The 27,645-nt window shown below is 39.1% G+C and overlaps 2 protein-coding genes across 3 annotated transcripts; one reads left to right on the plus strand and one right to left on the minus strand.

The window, feature by feature from the left end:
- Positions 1 to 15,274: 15,274 nt before the first annotated feature.
- LOC149028638 (aluminum-activated malate transporter 14-like) lies at positions 15,275 to 20,079 on the plus strand. The gene is made up of 6 exons (XM_089138438.1): positions 15,275 to 15,573; positions 15,756 to 15,896; positions 16,404 to 16,676; positions 16,878 to 16,990; positions 17,187 to 17,330; positions 19,331 to 20,079. Exons 1-6 carry the CDS (start codon positions 15,324 to 15,326, stop codon positions 19,727 to 19,729), a joined length of 1,320 nt encoding a protein of 439 aa, XP_088994564.1. The 5' UTR covers positions 15,275 to 15,323; the 3' UTR covers positions 19,730 to 20,079.
- LOC149028639 (amidase 1-like) lies at positions 17,269 to 26,951 on the minus strand. Of its 2 annotated transcripts, none has more exons than XM_089138419.1 (10): positions 26,726 to 26,951; positions 26,411 to 26,563; positions 25,492 to 25,616; positions 25,218 to 25,400; positions 23,179 to 23,361; positions 22,943 to 23,090; positions 22,645 to 22,813; positions 21,625 to 21,759; positions 21,359 to 21,534; positions 17,269 to 17,357 (listed from the first exon to the last, which is right to left on the minus strand). In XM_089138419.1, the coding sequence occupies exons 1-9, from the start codon at positions 26,842 to 26,844 to the stop codon at positions 21,382 to 21,384; spliced, it is 1,368 nt and encodes a 455-aa protein (XP_088994545.1). In that variant the 5' UTR covers positions 26,845 to 26,951; the 3' UTR covers positions 17,269 to 17,357; positions 21,359 to 21,381. The 2 variants fall into 2 exon arrangements, with proteins under 2 accessions (XP_088994545.1, XP_088994552.1); XM_089138426.1 differs by having other exon boundaries at positions 25,218 to 25,343; positions 26,726 to 26,949.
- Positions 26,952 to 27,645: the final 694 nt, after the last annotated feature.

Consider the following 27,645-nt stretch of genomic DNA (forward strand, 5'->3'; position numbering starts at 1 on the left):
GTTGTTCTGTAAGATTTTATGCATGTTGAGCTTAATTACTTGCTGTCTTACTGATAGTAGTTTAAAGGACAGCATTTTTCCACAAAAATGAATGTTAAGAGGGTGAAATATGGAGCTACAAGCTATGGTCATAGCAAATCAAGAGTGAACTTAATCTTTGCCCAATGAAGAAGCCCATTTCCTCTGCTTTCATTGCAAAAGTCACACTGAATCTCTTGTCTCGTCCTGCAACTTTTTGCTTGGCTAATTTTCATCATTTACTTTAAATATGAGGGGTAGACAGGTAGTTCCTCCCCACCCTACAACACTTCTTTTCTAGTAATATCTATAATGAGTGAATGAACAAGATACGAGGCTTACTAGTTCAGAAGCTTCCAAGGGACAAGAACCCAGAAAAAGTAGTTCTGTTTGAGCTTCAGTAGTTATTCCAAGTGGATTCACCCTTTCCATATGCCACTAAATGTTTCGCATTTCTAGGTCTGGGTCTTACTTTATGTTCAAAAGTTCTCTCATGCCATGCTGGTATTGAAGTACAGGTCTATGCTTGGGTGATCAATTTTGCAGAGTGGACATGAATAGGGGATTTCCAGGTCTGAGGGAGGTGTGGATGTCTTTGGTGGTTATGGGTGTGACAGACACTACAGCAAGCAGAGCAAAAAAGACGAGCAGTCGAGCCATTTTGAGCAGGCATGCAAGGATGCAGGGATGAGATTTAAAAAAAACAAGGGCCTAGCTAGGTAACACCCGGATCCAGATGGCTGGCTTTCGTATTATGATAACCCAAAATTACATGTTGATTTCCCCATATTATGAATGGATTTTCTTTTGTTCACCTCATAATTTACTCTGTTTTGGGGGATAATTCAATTGCTTCCAACTGTTGAGTGATAGGTATATATTCTTGATACCCATTTGGTCAAAAAGGAAGATACTTTATCACCTTCTTGTCAGGGTGAGCACTGAGCACTATGCTTCTTCCCCCAAAATTTGGGTGGGCCTGTCACAGCTTAGAGAAGGTAGATCTAGTTCTAGAATTTTAGATGGAAAGATGCAGAGAAGAGAGAGAAGCCAGAGACGAGAGGAGAGAGAATGTTGGATTATAATTCTTGTATTTTGTATGTCGCCTTCTCTTATGCTGTAGAGTTGGTAGATGGTTACAATAGACTATTCTGTTTGTATATAAGACTAATTACAATAGATGCTAGACGAGTGTAGTGCGGTCTAGAATGTTCCTTTAAGTGATATAGTCACTCAAGTACCCAGGTGGAAGTTGGTGCCTTGCAGTTCTAGCATGTGCCCCATTTGTGCCAGCTGCCCATTCACCTTACTTGCATGAGAGGTTGTGACATTGCCTTTTCTAGGGAGACTAACCTTGTCCACGAGGTTAAAAGCTGGAAATCGTGCATGCTCATTCTCAGTGCCTTCCCAGGTTGCATCTTCAGGCGGTAATCCCTGCTAGTGGATCAAGACTTGAGAGATGGTGTTTTTGCCTCGGTGAACCAAGCAATTGTCAAGCAGCGCAAGGGGTTGCAGCGGCATCAAAGGATTCTCAGGGATGGCTGTTTGAGTCGTGTGTTCTCCAAGGAGATATGGAAAACAGGATGGATGCGAGAGTTAGGCGAGAGTTGTAATTTATAAGCGATGTTGCCAATTCGACGCAAAACCAAGTAAGGCCCAAAATAGCGCTTGGATAATTTATGATTCAAACAATGAACAACAGTGATCTGCCAGTATGGATGTAACTCAATGAAGACCCTGTCCCCTGGTTTGAATTCTCTGTCGACATGTTTCCGATCAGCTTGGGACTTAATTCGACTCTGTGCACGACGGAGATTCTCCTTTAAGGTCTAAAGCAATTGATCTCTGGTCTGTAGTGCAGTATCAACAGCTACGTTTGGGGAAGAACTTGGGATGTACCTGACCAAGGTCGGTGGGGGTTGTCCGTAGAAAGCCTGATATGGTGTGCTCTGTAGAGAAGAGTGAAAGGATGTATTGTAAGAATATTCAGCCCAGGCGAGATGTTTTGGCCATTGTAGTGGTTCTTCACTCACAAAACAACAAAGGTAATTTTGGAGACATCAATTTAGAGCTTTAGTTTGTTTGTCTCTTTTTAGGGAGTCTCTTTCACTGACAATGGAGCGGAGAATATCGTGGAGCTTAACAACCTCATTCATTAATGTTTTTGCTACTCTAAAGCTGGTGAAATTGGAGGGTAAGGCAGAAAAATGTGCATATTTTGTCAAGCGATCGATGACGACCATGATGGTTGTCTTCCCCATTTCCGGTGGTAGGCCTGTTATAAAATCCATAGATATTTCTTCCCAAACTTGCTCGGGGGATTGGCAAAGGTTGAAGGAGTTTTGCTGGGGGTGATTGTATTGTCTTAACTTGTTGACATATAAGACACTGTGCTACAAATTTTCGTGTGTTGTTGCGCATCCCTTTCTAGTGCAAGTTCTCAGCCTAATGTTTATAAGTGCAGTGATATCCAGCATGACCACCATTGGGCGTGGAATGGTACTCTTGGATGAACTGAATGCGCAAGTCCGAACTGGATGGCAACACAATTCATTGATTGAAGTACAAGAGTCCATCTCGCAATACATAACCTATATAGAGGTCATGAGTTTGTTGTAAACCGCTGTAAATTTTCTGTAATTCATCAGATTAACGAACGAAAGCCCGTATGTGGTCCAAAAATGCTGGTGCTGCTACAGTTATAGCCATGAACTCAGGCACTTGGATAAGGCGTCTACAGCAGAGTTCTACTTATCGGGCTGGTAGGTTATTTTGAAGCTTTATCCCATGAGTTTGGCCATCCAAAACTATTGTTCCGGTGTCTGGATTACTTGGGTGGTTAACTCCTTAAGGCTATGGTGATCGGTCCTGATGTAGAACTTGCTTCCCAATAGATATTGACGCCATTTGCGAACAACTTGAGTGATGGAGAGCATTTTCCGCACATAGGTGGATTCTGCCTGCAATCTCGCCAATGTGTTCTTGTTGAAGAAGGCAATGGGGGGGCTTAACTGGTATAGTACTGCTCCAATTCCAACCCCCGAGGCGTCAGTCTCCAAAATGAATGGTTTAGTGAAATCTGGTAGGGCTTGGATTGGTGCTTGGACCAAACATTTTTTTTAATTTGCAAAAAGCATCTTTGGCTGAATTGGACCATTTGTAAGCTTCTTTCTTGAGTAAATTCGTTAGTGGGATTGCAATGTGGGCATAGCCTTGTATAAATTTTCTGTAATAGCCTGTAAGGCCCAAGAAAGCCCACACATCTCAAAGTCCTTTTGGAGTAGGCTAGTCGTTGATTGCTTCTAATTTAGTTGGATCCACCACAAGTCCATTGGATGAAATTATGTGGCCCAAATATGCTATGGACGTCTATCCAAATGAACACTTTGAATGTTTGGCATACAACTGATGGGCCTGTAATGTCTCCAATATGATTTCAAATGTAGCATGTGTTCCCCCCTTGTGGTGCTATAAACTAATAAATCATCAAAGAATATTAGAACATATTTTCTTAAAAAAAAGCCAGGATATTTCATTCATCATGGCTTGGAATGTCACAGGGGCGTTAGTAAGCCCGAAGGCATGACTAGAAATTCATAGTGCCCATCATGGGTCCTAAAGGTGGTTTTTGGAATGTCTTCCACCTGAACCCAAATTTGATGGTAGTCGGACCGTAGATCCAATTTAGAGAATAACATGCCCCATGGAGCTCATCAAATAACTCGTCTATTGTCAGAATAGGATACCGATTAGGTACTGTTACGACATTTAATGCCTGATAGTCAACACAAAATCGCCATGTCCCATCTTTTTTTTTTTTTGACCAAAAGAACTGGGGATGAATAAGGACTGGTACTTGGGCGTATGATACCTAAGGCCAACATGTTTGTGACTTGTTTCTCAATCTCATTTTTTTGAAAATGGGGATAGTAGTATGGCCGTACACTCAGTGGGCCTGAACCTAATTGTAGGTGAATGTTGTGATTGTGTTCTTAAGGTGGGGGAAGTCCCTTGGGCTCACCAAACACCGTGGAGTGGGCCTTTAATAACTCTTGCAATTCAGGGCCCATGTGCTCCGTTTGTGGTCTTGTGGGTTCGTCCAATTCCAATTTAAAAAATAAAGCTTCTGTTTGGGCTGTAGTCTTTCGGGGTTCCCCTTGTAGTTTCACTAGTTGCCCCATATGGTGGAACTTAATAGTGAGATTTTGATAATCAAAGAGGATTGGCCCTTGCTGGGCCATCCAATGGACCCCTAGAATTAGGTCGGCCCCAAATATAGGAAGAACGTAAGCATCAACCTCAAATTGAACTGATTGGATCTATAAGGGTAATTGTCTTATTAGACCTTCACAAGTCAATCTGCTCCCGCTGCTGACGATGATGGTGGTGTGAGGAACAACCTTTGCAATGCACCCCAAACGGTGTGCTACTCGGCTTTGAATAAAACTGTGTGTAGCCCCTCTGTCCACTAAAATCTGGATGGGTTGCCCTTGAATATACCCAGTGAAACAAATTTGTTGTTGGTGTTGGAATCTCATTCATAGAGTGGTAGGATAGTTCCTCCACTTTTTCTTTAGCATTTTCACCATTTTCATCCTCAGATTCTGTAGGAGGATTGCCGTCATCGTTGTATTCCAACAGTAGCAGTTGTTTCACCTTGCATTTGTGTCCTGGAACAAATCGCTCATCACAGTTAACGCATAACCCCCTTTCCCTACTTTGTTGCATCTCAATTGGAGTTAATTGTTTTATGTGAAGGGTACTTGTTGCAAGTGATGGTGGATGATATAGTAATGGTGGTTTGGAGGAAATGGGTAATGGCCGTAGGTAACTCTGTCTAAATTCTGGAATTCGATTCTCTGCTAATTTAGCCTCCTGAAGTTTGGCTAGATCAATTGCCTCATACATTTCTTTTGGGCGAAATGCCAACACTTCTTTCTTAATGTCCAATCGCAACCCAGAGACAAAACAACTTACCAATGCAGTTGCAGGGAGTCAAGTTATGCAATTGGATACTGACTCAAACCGACTCTGATAATCGGCCACAATAGTTATTTGCGTTAGTTTGAACATGGTTGTCTAATGATCTTCATAAGCCGATGGACCAAAGCGTTTCTCTAACTCTCGAATGAAAATCTCCAGCTAGGTAATTGTTGGTCTTTGTACATCCATTGAAACTAATCGAGAGCAATATCGTCCATATGAAAAGAAGAAACCAGTAACCGCTGCTCATTTTGAATCGAGTGGTAATCAAAAAACCTCTCAGCCTTAAAAATCCATCCGGTGGTGTGAAATCCAACCCTATCCTAACCCTGATCTTGACCTGGAAACCCGGTTGTTTGTAGGTCTGAAGATCTGGAGTAAAGGAAGAAGCCAACTATGGGCCATCTCAGTGGAAGACATGGTGTTCGACCCAGAACCCATGGAAATTGATGATGGAGTTCCATACTTGGAAGTCTGTACTAATCTGGAAAGGAAGTTGTAGCTTGTTGAAGGTGAGTCAGATGTACTTGAAGTATAGTTGGACATGATTCGAAGGCATTTTTCTATACTAGGTAAGTCATATGTTGTGTTGGGAGAAGCCCATGAGGTTTGGACTTGAGTTGGGCCTCCAATTCTCTGTCTGGGCCTTGTTGATCAGCTTGGTTGACTGGTTGGTCGATTGGGCCAATTGACCAAGCAATTGACCAACAGGTCCAGAAATCCGAGAAAACCCTCTGTTTAGGGTTTTTCACTTTCTATTTAAGTAAACTTCGTGTTTCTTAGTATCCTCTGCCTCCAAAACTCCCAGAGAACATGGGAAGACTCTTTCAAAGCTCTCTTTGGTGATTTCGAAGGATCTTTGCGAGATCTGAAGCTTCACATTTTCGATCTGTCAATCCAACGTTAGCAATCTCTTCTTTGTTGTGATTTATCTTTCCATGATCTTATTCTTGATTGAGACTATGAAGAAGATGCTGCATCCTTGCAACCATCTCTTCCATAATCTCCTTCCATTCTTTAGGGTTTATGATCATCATAGTGACCTTAACCATAATTCTTCTTGAAACCCTAATTCTTCTTTTGGATCTAATTTCTTAACATGATTGGATCTAATTTTCATGATGGAATTGTGAATGACTTCTGATTATTTCCTACTAGGATGAGATCTGATCATCTCTAGTCTTTCCCATGGATTCATAGTATATTTTTCATTGAAAACTAGGGTTTTCCAAATTGGGGAATCATGATTTCAAATTGGAAGGTAGTGTTTTTAATCATTGTTAATGCCTAATCTATACTCCTTTAGTGTTAGAATACTGTTCTAAAGGTTTCCTCCAAGTTTCGTAGAGTTTCGAATATTGTAGATTGAGTTTCGGATCAAAATCCATGTTTTTGCTTCGTACTAACTCAGTTGGTCGACTGGTTGGTTGACTGGGTCAGTAGACCAACCAATCGACCAAGCAAGTCAGTAACTCTGTTTTTCGCTCGATTTGATTCGTTTGCTCTCCAATCTTTTAGGCCTCTTTTCTAATGTTGTATCTATGATTGTTTAGGGTTTAATTGCTAGGTTTGGAACCTCTCTCTTTGATCTTTGGATAATCATCAACACTATCTAAGGTAAGGGCAGTTATCTCCATAGTGACATAGATTGTGTGTATGCTAGTTTCTAATTTCGGAAACTCTTAGATTAGCTACTGATATTGTACTTTCTATTTATGATGTACTGCTGTAAGTACAATAGCACCTTACTTATATTTTCTCTTTCATTATTTGAGCATATATGCATGCTTACTCATATATGTTGTTTAATGAATTGATCATGCTTTTACGTATTCCTTTATATGATGAGATGTCGGTTATGTATGATGTGAGTGATATGAGAATGTGATTGATTAGGTATGATTTGGGATTGGGAAGTGTCCTTTTGACATTTCTGTCCTTGAACATCAGTGGGAGTAGTATGGGATATTTCCAATGGTGCCCCTTGACGCTTTCCCGGATTATTGATTTGTCATACCTAGGGTTGTTTGCAGTGTTTGGCTAGGATGTCCTCGTTATATCAGACCCGATTCAGAAGGGTATTGAGACCGAACGACCCGTGGTAGCAATGGGGATTCATGGGTGCTCAAAACCGGTAACCAATTCGTGAGAGGACATGAATCACATTGTGGATACTCGTGAGAGGCCATTTATTGGTAGGGTTGCAAAGAATAGACTTGGGCTCATGGGCACTCAAGACCGGTAACCAATCCGTGAGGGAACATGAGAGCTTCCCGTTTGTTATTTGTGAATGACCAATAGGGTTGATGAGTCTATAGTCAGGGACTATGCTGACTCTAGTGTGAAGGATACCAGAAAGGATCACCAGGGGCAAGGAATGGACGTATCTGGATCTGAGTTGATATGACTAAGTAGATGACATGCATTGGGCTAGGTTTTACCTTGACATGCGCTAGTACTTAGACCAATGGTGATGTGAGAGAGCGGTGACCTATACCCCCAGCCATGGATTGTCTCGAGGGATGAAGGACCCACTACCAACCGGCGTTGTGAGATGAGACCTTCCTAAAGAAGTATGGTGCTATGACTTAAAGCATGTCTGCCTATAGAGACCATCATACATAGAGTTAGATGCATGCACACATTGTCTGTTTCATATCGCATTGCATCATGTTATGTTCTGAAATCATGTTATTTATGTTGTTATGATTTAACTTGCCTTACTGAGTTCATTCGAACTCACTCCTTTTTTTGTGCAACCTCTTTTGTTAGATTACTCTAACAGTACTGAATACTATGAAGGGCAATATGAAGAAGCACCAGTTGAAGAAGTGTACTACATGCAAGGTGTTGGCAACAATGAAGATCACATTAATGATCTCACGATTGATCATGTTACGTACTACGATTAGACCTAATGTGGAGTGGGAACGTCTGAGTTGGATTGATGAAGTCCATTATTATGAAGACGTTATCTATAAACTAGAAGACTCTTAATCTAGTTGATTTCCATTCCTTTACCTTCCTTTAAGAACAGTTGTATTTCTTTTTAGACTTTCGTGCTACATTCTGCTGTAACTGTGCAGTGAGATTCTGCCTCACTCCACTCCTTTTTTATGTTTACATCTGGTATCATTTTCCGCACTCGATTATACTTGTCATTTATTTCCTTATCTGGATCTCTTATTTACAATATTATACTTTGAATATATCCGTTCATGATTATGTTATTGCTTATGTGGGAGGATGATTTCCTCGATACTTGATCTTCAGGGCTGTGGATCACACACTCAGGTATGCCAAATAGGGTACCGGCTGGGTGGATGTGACAGGTGGGGTTGAGGCCACTGAAGTGAGGAAAATAGAGTCGAACCCCTTTGGCTTGAATTGCTGAAAGAAAATTCAATCCAGACAACCATGAATTTCTTGAAGTAGAGGAGGGGTCTGTAATCGTAGGTGGTCGTGCCGAATTAACGGGAGCTCTCAACGCTTGTGCCACTTGCCCACTCAGTGCCATCACTTGCGTGACCAATTGGGCTATTTTTCTTTTTGCTGATTCATATGCCTCTTCTGTGCCTCCATTGTTGCTTGCAAGGCTGTGAAAATCTCCCCATGCTCTGAAGTGATTGTGTTAAGTTGTTTTAGATTTTCATCCATCACATGCAGACGAGTTCAGTAAGCCATCCAGCAGGTCGGACCAATGTCACGGCTTAGAGAAGGTAGATCTAGATCTAGATTTTATATGAAAAGATGCAGAGAAGAGAGAGAAGCCAGAGACAAGAGAAGAGAGGATGCTGGATTATAATTCTAATTATCTTGTATTCCGTATGTCGCCTTCTCTTATGCTGTAGAGTTCGTAGATGGTTACAATAGACTATTCTATTTGTATATAAGACTAATTACAATAGATGCTAGCCGAGTGTAGTGCAGTCTAGAATTTTCCTTCAAGTGATATAATGACTCAAGTACCCAAGTGGAAGTCGGTGCCTTGCTATTCTAGCATGTGCCCCATTTGTGCCAGCTGCCCCATTCACCTTACTTGCGTGAGAGGTTGGGATAGGGCCCCACCTAAATTTGTGGTGAAGAAGCATTCGGGGAGTATTATGTGCTCCCCCCGACAAGAGGTGATCCAAACTCTTGTTTGAGCATCCATTCTACCTTAGTCGTTTCTATATATGTGGTTGGGCCTCCATCTAGCTCTAGATGTTATACTCATTATGCGAGTCGGGTAGGGACTTTCTTTGAAGTCTAGGGCCATTAGGCAACATGAACCTACCAAAGCCTCAATCCAAGATATGATAGAGATTAGAGCAGCATGACATTGGTTTAGGTACAAAATACCTATCACAAATTACTTGAATTTTTTGGTTGTTGTTGCGTAGGTATATCCCGCGTGGCTCTTGACTCACAACATGTAGATATTTTCGAGATCTAACAGTTATGATCTTCCCACCTTTAATTTTAATTACGGCCATAAAATTCTGAAATGATGTGATTATCTAAGAGTCATATGAGAGAATTGTTAAAATTGATATGTGTATTCAAATTAAAAGATAAACATATTTACTAGTTACTGTTAGAACGGTCCTTCATCAAAGACTACCTCACAAGACTTTACCCCCTCACCAGTCTAGTTTACTCCAAACCTAAGGCCCAAAAACATCCTAGTTAGCTACTAATCTTCCTTCTTTTTTTTTTTTTTTTCCTTCTTATTTAGGTCCCGGGATGGAGGGTAAAGATTTCTTGATAGAACATGATGCTAAATATAAAAAGTGAAGTTTGAGATGCCTGTGGGAACTTCGATAGGATTGGGGTCAGAAGCTCCACTCTCTTTCAACAGATCTGTGGAAAACAACATTTGGGAACAATTGGTACATGCGATAGAATGTTTTTTCATTGATCAAGTATGGTCATAGGCACTCTCTACAATCTCAATTCCTATCTCTGAGAATTATTATAAAGAAGTTCAAGTTCAATTCATCAACATCTCAAGACATGCAACAACAGATGAAGTGCCATAGCCACAACATAACACCAGTTTCTTTCAATAAGTGCATCAGCAGATCCATGATACCAAAGTACCACCAAGCCTATTATGAGTCTTAGATGGCATCTCTAACAGTTCAGCCAAGTAGCAATCTAAATAGTCAAAGTTCCACAGACTAGTCATATAAGGCTCAACCATCTGTGGAAGTAGCTCCCCAAAAGCTCATCTGACCCCAAGGTAATACGTATCCGGTAAAAGTTGTCACAATCATTAATAGGAAGATTACAACTCCGAGACACCAAATCATAGACCAGGTTTAGGACATTGTGGCATATTGGCCCCTCACTAAAAGGGTAGGTGGGCAAGCTCAGACCAAGTTTAAGTTTCAGCTGCTAACTGAATCTTGTGAAATTCATTCTTCCCTTCTTGGAGTAGGCGCTTGTATAGAGCCCAGGTTGTTGATCTAAGCATACAGACCCAAATACGCTAGATCTACGGAATCAGCCAAATCGACAAGAAAAGTACTTAATGTCAAGTGCCCCTACTATCACCTATATGATGTTACTCTTATATTTTGTTTTGCTCATCCGTACATGACGTTCTAGAAGACATTACCAAATACATTACAATTCCTTAGTTTTGAGTCTTCTTTAAGCCTACTTAACTTGAAAGCAAATTTGCCTAGTTCATTCCTGTAAGTTAGACCATCTCAGGATTGTTTAACCATATATATATAAAAATGGATCATGAGACAACCACATTTTCAACAATTTTAAACTTCCCTAACTTAAGAAGCTTAAAAAGGGATGACAAGAGGGGCATGGTTGGAAGAGACCCTTCCCAGAAGAGGGGGGGGGGGGCTAGGGAAGGCCGACGACTTGATGAGGGGAAAGCAATTGTAGAAGCTCGCCCATTGCTTTATAGAGATTGTTATGAACTGACTAATTGATATCAATCTCCCGAAACACTAGCTAAGCTAATTTTATTAGTCCCTTCAATCAAATCAATAAGCCTTTTGATTGACGAGCAAGAAAGCCCGCCTTCTTAGTTTGCAAATACGTAAATTAGGGGGTTAGGCCCTCAACAATTAAATTAGGGGGTCGAGCTTTCGCTTCCTTAGATGCTATTGTTGGACCTAGAAGATTGGCTATTGATTTTTATTTCAATCTGACCTACTAGTGCAACATCCACTTAGTCAAGTCATGGGAGTGCGCCTACTATGGTATAAGAAAGACGGGCAGACTGGGCTTTGCTTCTTTCGTCATGAGTTGATCTTCCCAAGTCTAGTTAGGAAATAACATGCGGCCTCACTAGGCTTTACTAAAAAAGCATCCCTTATGAATAGTAGGGCGGGGGAAGACAAAAAAGACGAGTGGAAGAAAAAAGAAGACGAGGTTTGTTTGAGAATTTGGGAAAGGAACGAAGAGGGAGCTGAACTATTGAAGCCTCCACATATTCCTGTTGCTCTTCTTCTTAATTTGTTTGGCTAATTCAGTGATCAATTTATTTATTTCGGAAAACTAATGTGATTTTTTTCCCCTTTAAATTTTTAATTGTTTAATATGATACTATAGCACCATTTTTTTTTTTTTTGGGGGGGGGGGGGCATGAAGCTTCCATGGCTATGACAGCCCTAATCAAGTACCAACAGACAGTGGGAAGTGGGAAGATTTCAAGCTAGCCCAGTAGAGTGTCCGAACAATTTCTCCAAAATCATGTGTTAGGTGTATTGAAAAGGAAAAGAATGAGCAATCCTATGAAGACAATAAAAAGAGGTAAGATGAGCGTGCGATGCTTATTGCTCTTCTGAAGTACTAAGAAATAATATCTTAGTGTTGGAAGAAGCTGACAAGAAGTCCAAAATGACATCTATATTTGTGGCTGGAAGGCTCTCTGGATCTCTCTCAATTCAGTCCTAAATGATTTTGATTGGCTCAGTTATAACAGCTTGTGGGTCTCAGTTGATGATCTGGTCTTCCACCAATAGTGTCCTTCGTCAGCTTTTGTCCCTCTCATGGGCAACCATGGCTAAGGGTACCCCTACAAGTGTTAGAATGTATATGGGTTTTGTAAAAATATTGCATTTGTAAGATAATGTGGTAAGGAAGACTCCAACTGGCAGCCAAGTGATATGAGAACAGTTGGTCTAAATTTATAAATGTATCTATGCATTACAACAGCCAAGTGATTATCATTTTCATGAATTGGTCTCAATTTATTTATTTTAAAAGTGAAGTAGAAATCATATACAGTAGAAAATTTCAGTTAGTTGATGAGCTACTCTGATTTTGGTTTTGAAAATTTGAAATTTTAGTTGATTTCAGTCTTGCTCTTTGACAAGTGCTTGATTGACTAGATGGGCAGAGCATGAAGTTCATGTTTACAATAAAACACCAGACACGTTCACTTGGTGGTGTCACCACCATCATTCCTCTTGCCACCACTATCACCCAGGGCCCTTTTCCCTTGCCTCAGCCATTGTTTTAGCTTGGCATTGAACCCAAATTACAATACAATGTGACACAGCTTCACTTCTCTTACTACCACAGCCTGATTGAAGGGGAAATTTCCACTAAGAAAATTTGCAGCAAAAGAGATCAACTTCTGTTTAGAATTAAATATGTTAAATACATGAACTGTTTATTGTCCATCTGTATTTTTTGCTTAAATTTCAAATATAGCCTCCTTTGGTTCAATGTTTCTTGCAGGTCTATATAGAATCTTACTCATCTATCCCCACAATACAACAGCTACTCTGCTCGAAATTGTCGAAGTTCTTCCTTCAGATGAGCATCTGAAAGCTCCAAATACAATGTTTCCAAAGAATTCAAATCCTTTTTGATCCAAGACATCCATCCCCAGTAAAGTTTGCACAATCCTAATGAACATGTAAATTTGCATAGTCCCAATCCCTGTAATCTTGCCTTCTAGTACTATTTTTCATTCTGACAATCTCGTCAACATATGAACTAACACATACGAGATTGAACTTCCATAGGTCATAAGTAGTGACATATGCTCCCCATCACTCTTGGACCTTCCCCAGTTAAATTATTTATTCTTTATAATCCTTTTTATATCCTTCTGATATAAAACTTCCATAGGTGACAAGTTTTCTTCTTCTTCTTTTCTTTTTGTAATCAATGATGATAAGTTATTTTTACAACCTCTATATCGAGCCCAGCTGCTCCCCTAGAGGGGTGATGTATAATATTACATCCTACCTTCTCCACTACACATTAGAAGAGGGTCCCAACTTATCAATTCTCAAGTAATCCTACTAACCCAAGAAACAGCGGTAATGCTAACCCTTACTAAATCCTACTAGATGCAAGAGACTCATGCACTGAATACAACCTTTTTACAACGACCACCTTCATTTGTGAGAAGAGCGAGAACTGTTGCAGGACTGTGAAACAAACCACAAATTCTTATTAACTAGCTTGACATTTGATAAGTGCACAAAGAAGAGTCGGGTCGTCAGTACACCAAAGTTGATGTCAAGCAAACAACGTTACAAGAACATGATACTGAAAAACAGTGACACATATAGACATCCATAACGGAAGTTGCCATGTACCTTAGGCCCTTTCACATGGTTTTTACTCTCTCTTCTATGACCATGCAGCCTCCATAATAAAGAGTCGGAATTTTTTAACTTTCATCCTTAAAAAGAAGATGGGAGGGTAAGACCCACTTAGCTAGTCACAATCATCCATATTTAACATACTAGGTAACTCCCTTCTTTCTCTCCACTTTGTCAGTTTTGCTTTTAAGGTAAAGAACCATACCCCGTATCTCTATAATGAGGAAGGAAGGGAAGGTGGGTGATTTGGTACAGTTGCCAGTTTTAAGAAACAAAGAACTCTTCCTCTTTCTCTATGCTCCTCTTCCGCCTGTAGCCTCCATTAGTGACTGGAAGGAAGCAGCTAAGGAGAGTAAAAGGAATCAATCTCCTGCTCATGTTTTGGAAATGTGGCAGTAGAAAGTGCCATTGAAGTGGATTAATCCAATGTCCAACATAGCCAACTGGTTCTTCTTAAAATTTACTAATTCCATTTATTATCTTCAGTTTCTCCTTCTCTCTTGTTATGAAGTGTTGTGTTGAAGTATATTTCGAAGATGAAAGGAGATGAAAGTGATACATTAGAAGCACAAAGAATTGGGAAGAAAACCAGGTAACAGACAGAAGTTGGTGGCCAAAGCACACCGCACTTGTAACTAAGTGGCACTATCATTATTTTCTCAGAACTAAAAATTTTTCCAGACAAGCTCTCTTTTATCCTCCCCCACCTTTCTGCTTTCAAGTTTTTCTTTTTCGTATTGTTCTTGAATTATATTATAGGGAAGGGTTGTGGGCCAAGGAACATAGTAAAAAGTGAAAAGAAAATTCTCCAGATCAGCGTGAGTTTCACTATCTTGATAGAAATTGATACCTGGAAGAGAAAGATATTTTTGTATTTTCTACACTTGAATAGCCTTCTGTGCATCTATACATGTGTACTTGCGTCTGTATAAGAAACAAAAACCATGACAAGTTAGATTAGTTAGTCTCAGATCAATCATAATATGTTGAAGATAAGGAAGGAGAGCTGATAATGCTGAACAATACTCCAACAACTGATATCAGGTATTGAAGTGAAATTGCGTTTAACAGTGTGATACCAGTGAAATAAAGTCTCTCTCTCTCTCTCTCTCTCTCTCTCTCTCTCTCTCTCTCTCTCTCTCTCTCTCTCTCTCTCTCTCTCTCTCTCTCTCTCTCTCTCCATCTATCTATCTATCTATTTCCATGTTTGAGCATAAATCAGTAACCTCATATCATCTGAGTGGAAACGAATTTCCTAGCACAGAAAATATGTATCACGACAAATGGTAACAACAATGGGTTCCCAGGTAGGTGACACCAAAAATAATCGATTATTTTCAACAAAGCCATGGCTTAGCTTTGTCCATTCGGCACTCAAATGCAAGTAAGCAGTACAAGCTCATGCTCGGCAGGTGTCTTCCACTAAGTCGATAGGCTTGCTAATGCATCTACACTCCTGGATACAGAGACACTGTTTGCAGATATTTAGGCTATCTTAGTTCTCTATACGTGTTTGAAAGTCTATAAACAAAAAAAAGCTATGCCTAGGGACCCATAAGCCTACACCCACTTAAAAGTTTTGGGCCGTAACTACCACTTCCACTTCGCATCTGATGAAAATGGCGTGGTGTTATATATATGTGGTCTCGTTCCACCAGAAATTGCCAACAAATTAGTACTTACTCAGATGCCATACATGCTATAAGAAAGAGAGAGAGAGAGAGAGAGAGAGAGAGAGAGCTGTTAGCCATGAATTCCTCTACTGTAATAGATGTTCAAATTCAAGAAGCTTCTCCGAAAGAGAAGAAGAGCATTCTCCACTTTCTTAGAGCAAAGAAAGACACAGATGAGCACAGAAAGTTGATTCACAGCATCAAGGTTGGACTTGCACTGGTTCTGGTTTCACTCTTCTATCTCCTTGATCCTCTTTTCGAGCAAGTTGGAGACAATGCCATGTGGGCCATCATGTCAGTAGTGGTTGTTTTCGAGTTCTATGCAGGTTCTTTTAACTTTTTCATACATTTTTTTTTATTTCTTGTTACATACATGTTTTGTTTGCAGAGACTAATGGAAAAATTGAAAGAATTTGTCAATTATAGCTTGCTTTTCAACTCACCATGTGAACTGAGGAACTACTCCATGGTTGAAGTTAGTCTTATGACACTGCTGAATTCATGACAGGTGCAACACTTGGCAAGGGCTTGAACCGCGGAATTGGTACAGTTCTAGGAAGTGTCTTTGGGTGTTCTGCAGCAATTCTAGCTCAAAACCTTGGCAAGGTTGGCCAGGCTGGTACCATTGGCATATCCATATTCCTCTCTGGTACGGTTTCCGTATCTGACAATAAAGTTCTGGTGTTTGCAACCTCAACAACCTCTGGTAACAATACTAAGTGTTACATTGCCTATAAATGCCACACAATGTTGTTAGTTAATGTGTTATTGAATCAGTATGTGTTCAACACTCTATAAGACTAATACAGCACTTTGTAATATTAGTCTTAAAACAAGTTTTTATCTATTCACAGGAATTTGGAGTCTGATGTGAATCTTTTAGAAACCAATCAAGTATGAGGTTAAGAATATCAAAATTATTATTATTTAGGTTTGAACCTTAAATCTAGTGCTTGATGTGCTTTCCACTAATCCTATAGTTTAGTACAGTGTCCACTAGGTTTGTAACTAGATCTTTTCTTGTCTAAATACTACCAGCTTCCCCTTCTTCTTTTAGGGGGGAAGAGATGTACAATGTAGACTACTTCATTGTCCTATAATTTCTATTTCTTAACTTTCACCAATCTAAAGTAACGTTTCTGAATGAATCATTCAGGTGCTGCTGCTACGTATACCCGGCTGGTTCCAAGCATAAAGAAGAGATATGACTACGGAGCAATGATTTTCATCCTAACATTCAACCTAGTTGCAGTGTCAGGTTTGCGTGAGGACAAGGTCATCAAGATAGGCCTTGACCGTCTCTCAGCAATTGGGATGGGATTTGCTGTCTGTGTGTCAATAAGCTTACTAATCTTCCCTGTGTGGGCTAGTGATGAACTTCATTGTTCTACAGCTTCAAAGTTCAATAAACTTGCTTGTTCGATTGAAGGTCAGTTTTCTTGGTTTTGGGCAAAGATAGAAAAGAAAATGAAGAAACTATAAATACTTATTAAGTTCTAGAAAACAAGAACAAGTTATTAGAATCTCAGCTTTGAATCCTTGAGTAGATAATCTTTTAAACTAGATCAAGGGGGGAGGGGGAGAGTAGAAGCTTATTAAGTCTAAAACTTCTTGGCTCCTTTTATTGTAGGATTCATTGGAGATTACTTCGAAGGAAATGAGGAAAAGATGGATAATCATTCTGAAACCAGTTTCAATGCTTGCAAATCAGTGCTGCACTCAAAGTCCACAGATGAATCATTGGTAAGTAGTAACTGAACTAAAAACTTTCAAACTAGAAGGATTATTATTCAACAGCAGTCTCTTCTTTATAATCTGGATGCTATCTAATTACATGAATCAGAAACTTCTTTAATCCCACCCCTATAACTTATCAGATACATTTTTCATAATTAAAACAAAAGAAACAAGTGACAGTGACACCATCTTTATTTCTCAGGCCAATTTTGCAAGGTGGGAACCATGGCATGGACAGTTTGGGTTCTTCTATCCATGGCACAAGTACCTGCAAACTGGAGATTCACTTAGAGACTTGGCTGCCTCCATTCTGTCGCTAAACAGGTGTCTTCAGTCTAATCAACAGGCATGATACTGCTTCTCTGAGCTTTATCTGTATTAATAACATGAGATCAACCCCCCCCCCCCCCCCCCCACCACACCACCAAAAAAAGAAAAAAGAAAAGGATTGTTAAACATGGCATAAATCATAAAAAGGTAAAATAAGAAAGCAGTTCATAACTCAATGAAACAAAGATAATCCTTTTATAAGCTAAACAAAGGTAAAGTCATGGAATTTTCTATCAATTTCACTGATCAAAGAAGCTTTGATCTTGTCTAGAAGACCGAAATAGATTTTCTGAGAATCCCAACATCAGCCAAAATTTTGGTTTTTCCCATGTCTTGCATGTATGACCTCAGTATTTCAATACCAAGGGGCTAAGGGAAAAAATGATGACCAAATTTTATATTCTACTTATTGCATACATAGAAGTTAAAATCAACTGTCAAGAACAGTTTTTGCTTGTTTATGATACTGATTGTTCAACCATCAGGCTTTTTTTGTTGCTGATCCAGACAGCTCAAATTTGGGGACAAGCTGCATTAATGGCCACCCTATGATCCTGCTCTATGAATAATAAAACTATTTTTTATTCAATTTTTTGAATAGGGTAGACTAAGAAGGGCATACTTTTAGTGACATGGCATGCTTCAATGGGAAATGGAAGATGCAAAAATTAAAGAACTCGTGGAAAAATTTTTGGGCCTCAAAGTTGCTAGAGGCTAAGGTAATTTCCACAGGACAAGGGTGAGATCATAAAAGCAAGACAAGAGAAAGGATCCAGTTTCTCTCCATCCATGTGAAGAGAGATTCTCTTCAACCATTGGATCTGATCCTCTGATTGAACTTCAAGGAACTTTTGACATGAACCCAGACACCAATCTATCTTTTAGGTATCAGTACTGGATCGTCCAATCCAAACAATATTGGTCATAGGATTGGTGATACCAGACCTAGAGAGGACAAAATGGCAAAAGGAAAACCCCATATTAATATTTTGAAAGGAAAAATTATCTGATCCACCTGATTTGGCCACACTGGCATTGGTAGCGACTTATATCATGCAATAAAACCTTGACCCAGTCATACTGTCACATCACCAAAGTATTCACCCTTTGCCATGAGCAGAAAACATAATCCCTACCATTCTGTTCATGTTGCTAATGCCTTCGGAAGGTATGAAAAAGCGGCATCTCAGGATACTATCATAGTTACATGTATCTAATGACAGGCTTACCCATGTAGCTTCCCTCTTCTCTTCTTTTTCTTTCTTTCTTTTTTTTTTTTTTTTTTTTTTTTTTGTTCTTTGGTACAAAGGGGTTTAATTAAGCCCGGGATGGGGATATTAATATGCCTCAACAAGAGTCGAACCCACAACCTCTTCACTAAGAGGTGTTGGTTTCACTACTAGAACAGCTCTGCATTGGCAGCTTCCCTTTTAAGGGCTTCAAAAATATGATGAAGAGCAGCAACAATGGAATAGAGCAATTTCCTATCTGTAATGTAATCCGCATGTAGAATCAGAAAGACAGGTCAATGGTCCCCCCAAAAAGATTGATGGAAACCAATAAGAAATTCCCATCAATGGCTTATTTCTTATGTGGTGGGTTTCTGTATAAACCAGAAACCAATACTACCACCACCAACCTCACCCTCCCAGCTTTCCCCCCCCCCCAACCAATCAAAAGAAAAAAAGAAAAGAAAAAGAAAACTCCAATGTCACAGTTTAGTATTGGGCTTACTTAACCCATTGGTTAAATTGGATACACTCTCCCACTACTAATCTGGGTGAAATCTTATTATAGACCATTAAAAAAGAGTGTTCCCCATGAGAGTGTGAGTTTGCATACACACTGGTGGTGCACAACAGAGTATCATCCATAGGAACCCAAATAGTTAAAGCAGGAGAGGAAAATTAATACGAAAAACCAAATCTGAGAGGTAATAATGCTCATGATTGTGGGAAAAAGCCGATAGGCAATTGTTAACCCATGACTAATTTTGTTACTGTTATGGTTCTTCAGCCATCACCACTGCCTATGAAGCAGCTTATCAAGAAGCCATGTGAAACAGTGGCTTCTCTGCTTGCATTCACACTGAGGGAGCTTGGAGACGGCATCATTAACAAGAAGAGATGTACGCCAGCAGTATTAGTAGCAGCAAAGTTGCAGCTATCAAGACTTGAGCTTGGTGAAGCTGTACTTCCTTACATGCTCAGAATGTTACCAGATGATGATGGTTTTGCAATGGCAGGCTTCATATTTCTGCTGATGGAGATGGTGGAGGTGGTCGAAAAATTGGCAAAAGAGGTTGAGGAACTGGCAGATTATGCAGGTTTCCCTCCTCAAAGTCTCCAGGATGCGATTTATGGCGACAATATTCATGCAAGCCAGTCTTGGCATCATCAATATATCAGCAAATAAGAAGAATTGCAATGGGAAGTGGAACAAATTTGGTGTTCAGCAGTCCATCATGCATGTCTAACGTAATTGATAATTAATATGAAGGGAAAGAAATCACAATCATTTCACACCCACTGTTTTATCAAGTGAACAAATGGTTTTTTTTTTTTTTTTTTAAAGGTACCAACATCCACCTAATACTTTTAAATGAAATTAAAAATAATAATAATAATAATAATAATAAATAAATAAATAAAAGAAAGAAAAGAAAGAAGAAGACGAGTCCACCTAATACATACATATCCCATCTACAACTGATAGAACTATGGATGGAGGATTCTGCTTTTGGACTTGTGCAACATATCCCCTAACGGCTATCTAACTCAGTGTCCTATATTCTTTTATATCCTATATGTATTCCTCCACCAGTGAGTTGCAAACTACAGCACCCATATAGTGGAGTAGGGATCCACAAGGGTACACAATACTTGAAGTTCCTATAAAGAGTGTCACATTCTTTTGAGAGTCAAGGATCTTTCAACATAGTTCAATGTTGGGATTCTGCATCCATCATCCAGACTATTGTCAGTCTCACCATTAATAAGTTGACTAATGAGCCCCCAAATAAAAATGGACTAGTTCAAAGATGAGAATCATGTTCCTGAAGACTCTGTTTAGTCCAGGTGATTGTTTCATCGTCTTTGTTAAAACTAGTGGTTTCACATTTTGTGCTTTGTTGTTTGATTTAATTTTCAACCTTTATATTTTATCAAGTGCTTATATTGCTGAAGTGGACAAGGACCTGCTAAAGACCAACTACTCAGCAGCTGCGCATCCTGCACCAGTTTCAGACAGTAGAGATACTGAGAGGTTGCTCACAAAAAAATATTTGTGAAGGAAAGACCAAGGTCCAAGAGTCATAAAGCTAATTGAATATTTCACAGAAGCGAAGAACCATCCCTACCAAATTAAGATTGCCTTCAACAACAACAACAACAAAACAAAGAAGCCTTATCCCAACTAATGGGGTTGGCTACATGGATCCTTGCATTCCAATCAGCTCTATTTGAGTCCCTACTGGATACAAGGCCTAAGCCATGCATACTGTTTCTCACCACTTCTACTAAGATTATCTTAGGTCTGCCCCTAGCTCCTTTAGTTCCTTAGATTTGGCTTAAATCACCTTTTTTTGTACAGCGGCTTTTAAAGGCCTCCGTTGACTGTTTTAGTGCCCCCTCAATTGACTTTCTCATAGCTTATCATTTACCGGAGCAACTCCCAGACCAGTTTTTATGATCATGCTGCCTAGTTTTTGCCACTCATCTATCTTAGCATTCCCATTTCTGCTACATAATGTTTATTATATGATGCTTCTTAACAGCCTGATACTTTGTAGAATAGACCATAGCTGATTTTATGATGGTCCTATATAATTTTTCTTTGAGCTTTATAGGAATATATTGACCACAAAAGACACCAAATGCACTTCCCCACAATGTCCACCCTATTTTAATTCTTTGGAAAAAGCATCTATTTATGATTGAACGAAGGTGACATAAAAGTTTATGTTTATTTATACTGCCTTCAGAAATCATAAAAAGAAAAATAATCTTGCATATTTTACTTCATACAGACTGACTTACAGCTTACCTATAGTTGTCCAAAGAACAACTTCAGTAACCCATGTCCTGAGCAATTTCTACTTGTTCCTTCAAAGGACCATCAAGGGCCTCAACAAGATTCAGCAAAAAACCATCAGCACCATGCTTTGCCAACAGAGACACAGCCACAGGAAGGTTATCATACATTCCCAATGGTATACTGACCTGCAATTTAGAAACAACACGTGAGATGATCAGTTACAAAAATGCCCCAGTCACCAGCATAACCTAAAATCCTCTCGTGCACATAATTACCTGGCAAAAGCCTGAAAATCCAGCAACAGACAGCAAGCTGAACGCTTTAGCATGGTAATGTTCAAGTGTAAGAGTATCCGTTTGCAACTTAAATGGAGGACCAGGAAATGTAGGGAGTACAAGAATACCAGATTCCTGCCAAGAAAAGAAAGAAAATAAATAAATAAAATCAATCACTAAGGCATGAAGAGGCACAATAGGAAAATAAGTGGAGCGTAGCACAGACTACTTCAACTTGATTGTGAGAGAAAATTGTGAACAGCATGTAGCATCCAATTTGAACAAAATTTCCACACAAATTTTTTGTATAATCAAGTAAAGGAAGCTGCAGAAGAATGTATCAAGCAATGAACAGTGCTATTCTTTTCAGTTTTCAAAAGTTTGGCAGGTAGAGCTCATCATTTGAAGACGACAGATTGCTTAGCTGCTAAACTGTTGCATTCTTTACAAGATTGCAGGTTAGATTCACTCCCAAGTCCCAACCCAAGTTAGTGAGCTTACCACTAACCACTAGTCATTGTCCCCTTTGTACCCGCCACATAAATATAAGAATACAAGGACAAAGTCCAAATATTAATAGGTAAGTCGTCAACAGGATGTGTATCATGGTAGCCAAGGTGTAGAGCAACATGAGTTCTAAATGGGGGACAGTCAACATATCATCCATAGTGCTTATGTCATCAGTCCATGTGCTTCAAATTGAGCCAACCATCCTGCTAAGCTAACAAAAGTAGCGAACCCTTTACCTACTTTAGAATACTTCTTTTTTTTCCCAACAAAAGCAATAAACAGAATAAAAAATATTTGTTTTCACTTCAAAACTGAATATAGAATCTAGAAAAACCTAAACTACTTTAGATTATTAAATAACATGTTAACACAATAAACTTTTATTTATTCATCCAAAAAAATTAGCTTTCATTTACTAAACTAAAAATAAAGAAGTAATTACTAATTGGCTGTATTATGATATCCCTAAAGGAGGCGCTTCCACAGGCAGTGAAAGAGAATAAGCAATACCTCAAGAAGGGCGGTAAGAGCTGTACAAAACTCCTCCTTAGCTTCATTACAGATCTCAATATTTTCATTAGTTGTCTTAAGGGCTTCTTGTATCCGTTCTGATATGCCTGGACCTAAATCAGGTTTAACTGAATTTATCCATTCTTCATGGTTATTTCTGAACTCAAGCCTGCATTTCAAAATGACGATCTCATTGTAGCAGAATCAATATTATTCCTTATTTGTTTCCACCATTATTTGGTGGGTGGAGAAGCTCTCTTTTATCACTTTTTATTGCAATTCTGTTCAGGATCTGTACCTCTGAAGATACCTCAAGGCACTTGAAAGGGCCATCAATGATGGTATGTTATACTCCATTTGATCATTGCCTTCAACCACAAAATGCTTCAAACTTGGAACTTTATCCATGACATAATCACCGAGGTTTGTATGCCTAACAACTAGACCTAAAATGAATAGATAAAGACGTAATATTAGACAGACGCAGAAAAAATGCTATTGCAAGGACTAAAAACCACATGATCCACAAATTACCTCCAAACACCTTTTTGAAAGATTTAATAAGCACCTCGGTCACTCGTTCATAGGGGATGTTCAGAAGTTTGAAGCAGTCATCTGGAATGATAAGGAAACTTGGTTGTACAGGCTGAACATTAGTCGACTGCAATAGCACTTGCCCTACTTTATTTAAGATCACAGGATCCCTTGCAAACCATCCTACATGATAGTGTGGACATAGAATTTCAGGAAAATGTCTCAAAACACACAGAACTCACTAACACAACAAACCCTTTCTGTTTAAGTAGGCTTACATACAAGTCCAAATTTAGCTACATTTGCATAAGGTGGGGGGGGGGGGGGGGAATACACAATGTAAGACAAAAATAAGATAGTATGCCATAATTAAAGAAAAATTCCAAAAGTTTTTCCAGCAATATTTAAAAAGTAAATTTCCATTAAGTTTCATACAGAGCTTCCCTATTTGGTCCACCCCTTTTGGAGCAACATGCAATGCCCCATTCATCAAAGCATCAGTGGATGAGAAGGGCCAATAAAAAATAAGACATGTGTCAAATTTTGGGCACCATTTCCACTAAATGATCAACCATGAGTTGACACTGAAGTTGCTCAAAGTAGAATTTTTAGCCAAAACTTGGTAAGCTTCATATCTCTAACACCACCAACAACAACCACCACAAACTTATCCCAATCAAGTAGGGGTGGGCTACAAAGATCTAGAAAAGCAAAAAAGAAAGGGGCGACTGTACACAGCCTTACCCTCTACTTCATGGAGAGGCTGCTCCAAACATGAACAATACGGCAATATATTTAAGCAAACAGAACTCTTGTGAAACAAATAGTAAAGCCATCCACAGAATCTTCTCTAGATAGATAGTATTGAAAATCCATCAACTTGTTTAAATATAAGGATTATCTAGCTTATGGACCTCACAAACAAAGTAAATGCTTATCACGAATGCACATCCCAGCAATAGAAATGAGTAAAAACCAGATAGTGGGTACACCAGTTTTTGTTACAGCTTTTAAAACTAATTGAAACTTGTTTAATGTAATGCTCTGTTTAGTTTTTCCCAATGGCTCTACTATTTCCTTAAGGTATATAAAGAATTTGATGATATAATACTGCTACACAATGATGGAGGGCAATATTAGACAACCAGATAGTGTCAAAGTTGCAACCCATATCTGCCTCATTCATGCATTGTACTTCACACTTTGAGCTTTATGGGTTTTGCTTTTTGATAACTTTTAGTGGTATGGTAATACAACGTCCAGATCTTTGTAAAATGAGTATAAGCAGAAGTGTTTTTCCATGACATGAATGTAGTACAACTACAGACTAATCACAGATAGCTTGAAACTTCTAGCATGGATAGAACTGACCATCAAAATTTGTCAAGGAATGTTATAATGACTGAATGGAATACAGTGGGTTTAAAGATCAACTGAGCTGAGGTGAGCAAGTGAGCTGGCAGGCAACATCACATTTAATGGCCCAAAATTTCTATGAACGGCTATGATGTTGGTAGGAAATGTTGGGAGGTTAAGAAGCATCATAGAGATTAACCCAGTGTAGCAGAAGAGGATGTTGAGATCAACAAGTATCAAAACTAGGAAGGATAAAGTAAGGAATGATTATACTAAATCTGGTTTGGGATTAGCCCTCATATATGATAAGCTACGAAAAAGTCGCTTGAGGTGAAATGCCCAGGTTCCCTGGTGGCCTTTGGATACTCAAGTAAGGAGGAGTGATTTCTTCAAATTGAATGAACTAAAAGAGCCAGGCAGGCTTAAAAATTACCTTAGGAGAAGTGGTGAAAACATCTATAGCTTAGGCCTTGTATCAAGTATGACCTCAACTAGATCTGACTGAAGGGCAAGGATCTATGTAGCCATCCCTATTTAGTTGGAACATGACAGATCTTTTTGCTGCTATTGTTGTATTGTTATATAACGTAAAGATTAAACCAAACATAGTCATGCTCCAGGATAAAATGTGAAGGATTTTCTTAATAAATCAACTCCAATGAGTATCTGAACTGGATGTTTACCGACTGTATCAAAGCTCTGTGCCATAGGAATAACCCCACTAATAGGAACAACTGCATGTGACGGCCGAAAACCATAAATTCCACAGAATGCTGCGGGGACTCTTACGCTTGCTCCAGTGTCAGTACCTGCTTGGAGAATATCAACAGCCATCAGAAGCTTTTCCATGAGTTCCTCCACTAAACCTAATGAAGACATCTCAAAATAAATAAATAGAAACAATAAAAATAGATGGAATTGTAACATTGGAAATGGAGGTTATGAGGGGAACTTCACCTAGGGAGAAATCTGCAAGCTTTGCAGCCACTGCTACAGCAGAACCACTTGAAGATCCTCCAGGTATCCGATCTGGGGCACATGGATTAACAGGTGTCCCGAAGTGCTTGTTTTCTCCATATAGACTACCATCAAATATTTAGAAATGCCATAAAAAGCCTAAACCTTTCACATGTGTACTCAAATATCTTTAGGAGAAGAAGACTAATTCTGGGAATCAACACTATTCAGTAGATTGTCACATCACATCATTTATTCTCTCTCAAAATTGGAGGAAGTAATTCCCAACATCAGTAGATGTTCCTATTCATATGATAGCTAAAGTTCACTCTGTAAAGAATTTCCATGATTTTTTATTATTGGGTGAACCAAGAAAAGTGATCAGATCATAAAAACAAAAACATGCAATCTTTCTGGCCTAGTGTCCCAACAATTCTGATGCTATTGAACTCAGTATACTTCATTCAATTAGACAGTAGAACATGCATATACTTCATTCAATTAGACACTAAAACATGCATCCATAGTTGTCAAGGTGTTGCCTAGGTGTCCAGGCACTCTTGTGGTTCTAGGCATCTCTCAAATGCCTTATTGCCTAGACGCCATGACAACTATACATGCATCTCATACATGAGATAGATGATGGATTAAGTAATTGTGGTACTCTGTTCCAGATTGTACAGCACAATCATGAAAATAAAACATGGATATCTCAAAGGCACAAACATGTTAGTTGTGTCTGATACAGGTATGTAAGGTGCATATCGAGGATATGGCAAGTGGGTACTTTTATCTATGAAAAGACAGACCTAGAGTGGATGTGGAAGGATATGAACAAATATTCATCTATCTAAAGGTGGAGACAAAAAAATCAAATGGAACATCAAATTCCCTTATCCTAAATAATCTAAAAACCAACCAGTAGGCCATTTCATCCATGACCGTTTTTCCAACACAGGTGGCACCCGCATTCAAGAGAAGCGAAACAGAGGGGGCCGTTGATACGGCAGGTGAATGAGTCCTCGCCCAATCCGGATTACCAAATCCAGTCACGTATCCTTCAATATCATATCTGTTCCCACAAACCGAAATTTTTTTCAGAATCATTTTATCAACTAATAAATAAACAGACAAAGGAAAAGAAGAACGATGGAAAGTAATCAAAATTAAGTAAAAAAAAAAAACAAAGAGAGAGAGAGAGAGAGAGAGAGAGAGAGAGAGAGAGAGAGATCACATGTCTTTAACGGCAAAAGTGAGGCCCTTCAAGGGGAGATGTTCAGAAGAAGCAGTTGATGTTGGATGTGTAAGAAACTTCTTAACAAAAGCTCCGAAATCCGACTCTACCGCCGCCATCTCAGTTTTCTGCAACACAATTCAACTCTCTGTGAGTCGGCAAAGATGAATAGAGCTTACAGAGCACAGAGTAATCATGCAGCGTCGAGAGCTGCAAAAGCTTGCTTATATGGTCAGCTGGTTCACTCCCAGTGTTTAAAAACTGTCCCCAGATACCAGAGGATTGGAGGGAAAACGCTCAAGAAAGACGACAAATCACCAACGACAACACTGGACCATTGAATTGTTAGCCAAAATGACCATATTAGCCCTTTAGATATTTTTGTGCCACTGTAGATCGAAAATAATAAAATAAAACATAAATGTGGCTGAAGGGACGTTTGAATTACTCTAATAAGTGATACAATATGTGAGAAAATCATTTCAGGTGGTATGAGATTATTCAACACTCCTACCAAAAAAAAGATTATTCAACATTACCCAAAAAAAGAAAAAAGGTACGACAATATTCAACGGAAGGCCCATAATTTCCATGTACGAAGAAGTGAATGAACTAGAAATGCGAGGGCAAACTTACAATGATTCTAATAAAAGTAACAAAAAATGATATGCATAGCTTAAGTCTTATATATAATATGGCCTCGAACAGTACTAATTAGAAAATAAGAATTCATGTAACCGACCCTATTTAGTTAAGACAAGACTTCTTCTTGTTGTTGTCGTCATTGTAGATTCTATGGAATGGATGCTGACAAGCAACAATTGATGTTAGTTCCTCAATTCCTCTCCATTATATAACCAGATATTAATTAATTAAAGGATGAAGAGTAGATACATGGCAATCTATAATACAGTATTAGT

This window comes from Hakea prostrata, chromosome 1, assembly GCF_041222555.1.
Source record: "Hakea prostrata isolate BN-2017 chromosome 1, UWA_Hpros_2, whole genome shotgun sequence".
Lineage (NCBI taxonomy): Eukaryota > Viridiplantae > Streptophyta > Magnoliopsida > Proteales > Proteaceae > Hakea > Hakea prostrata.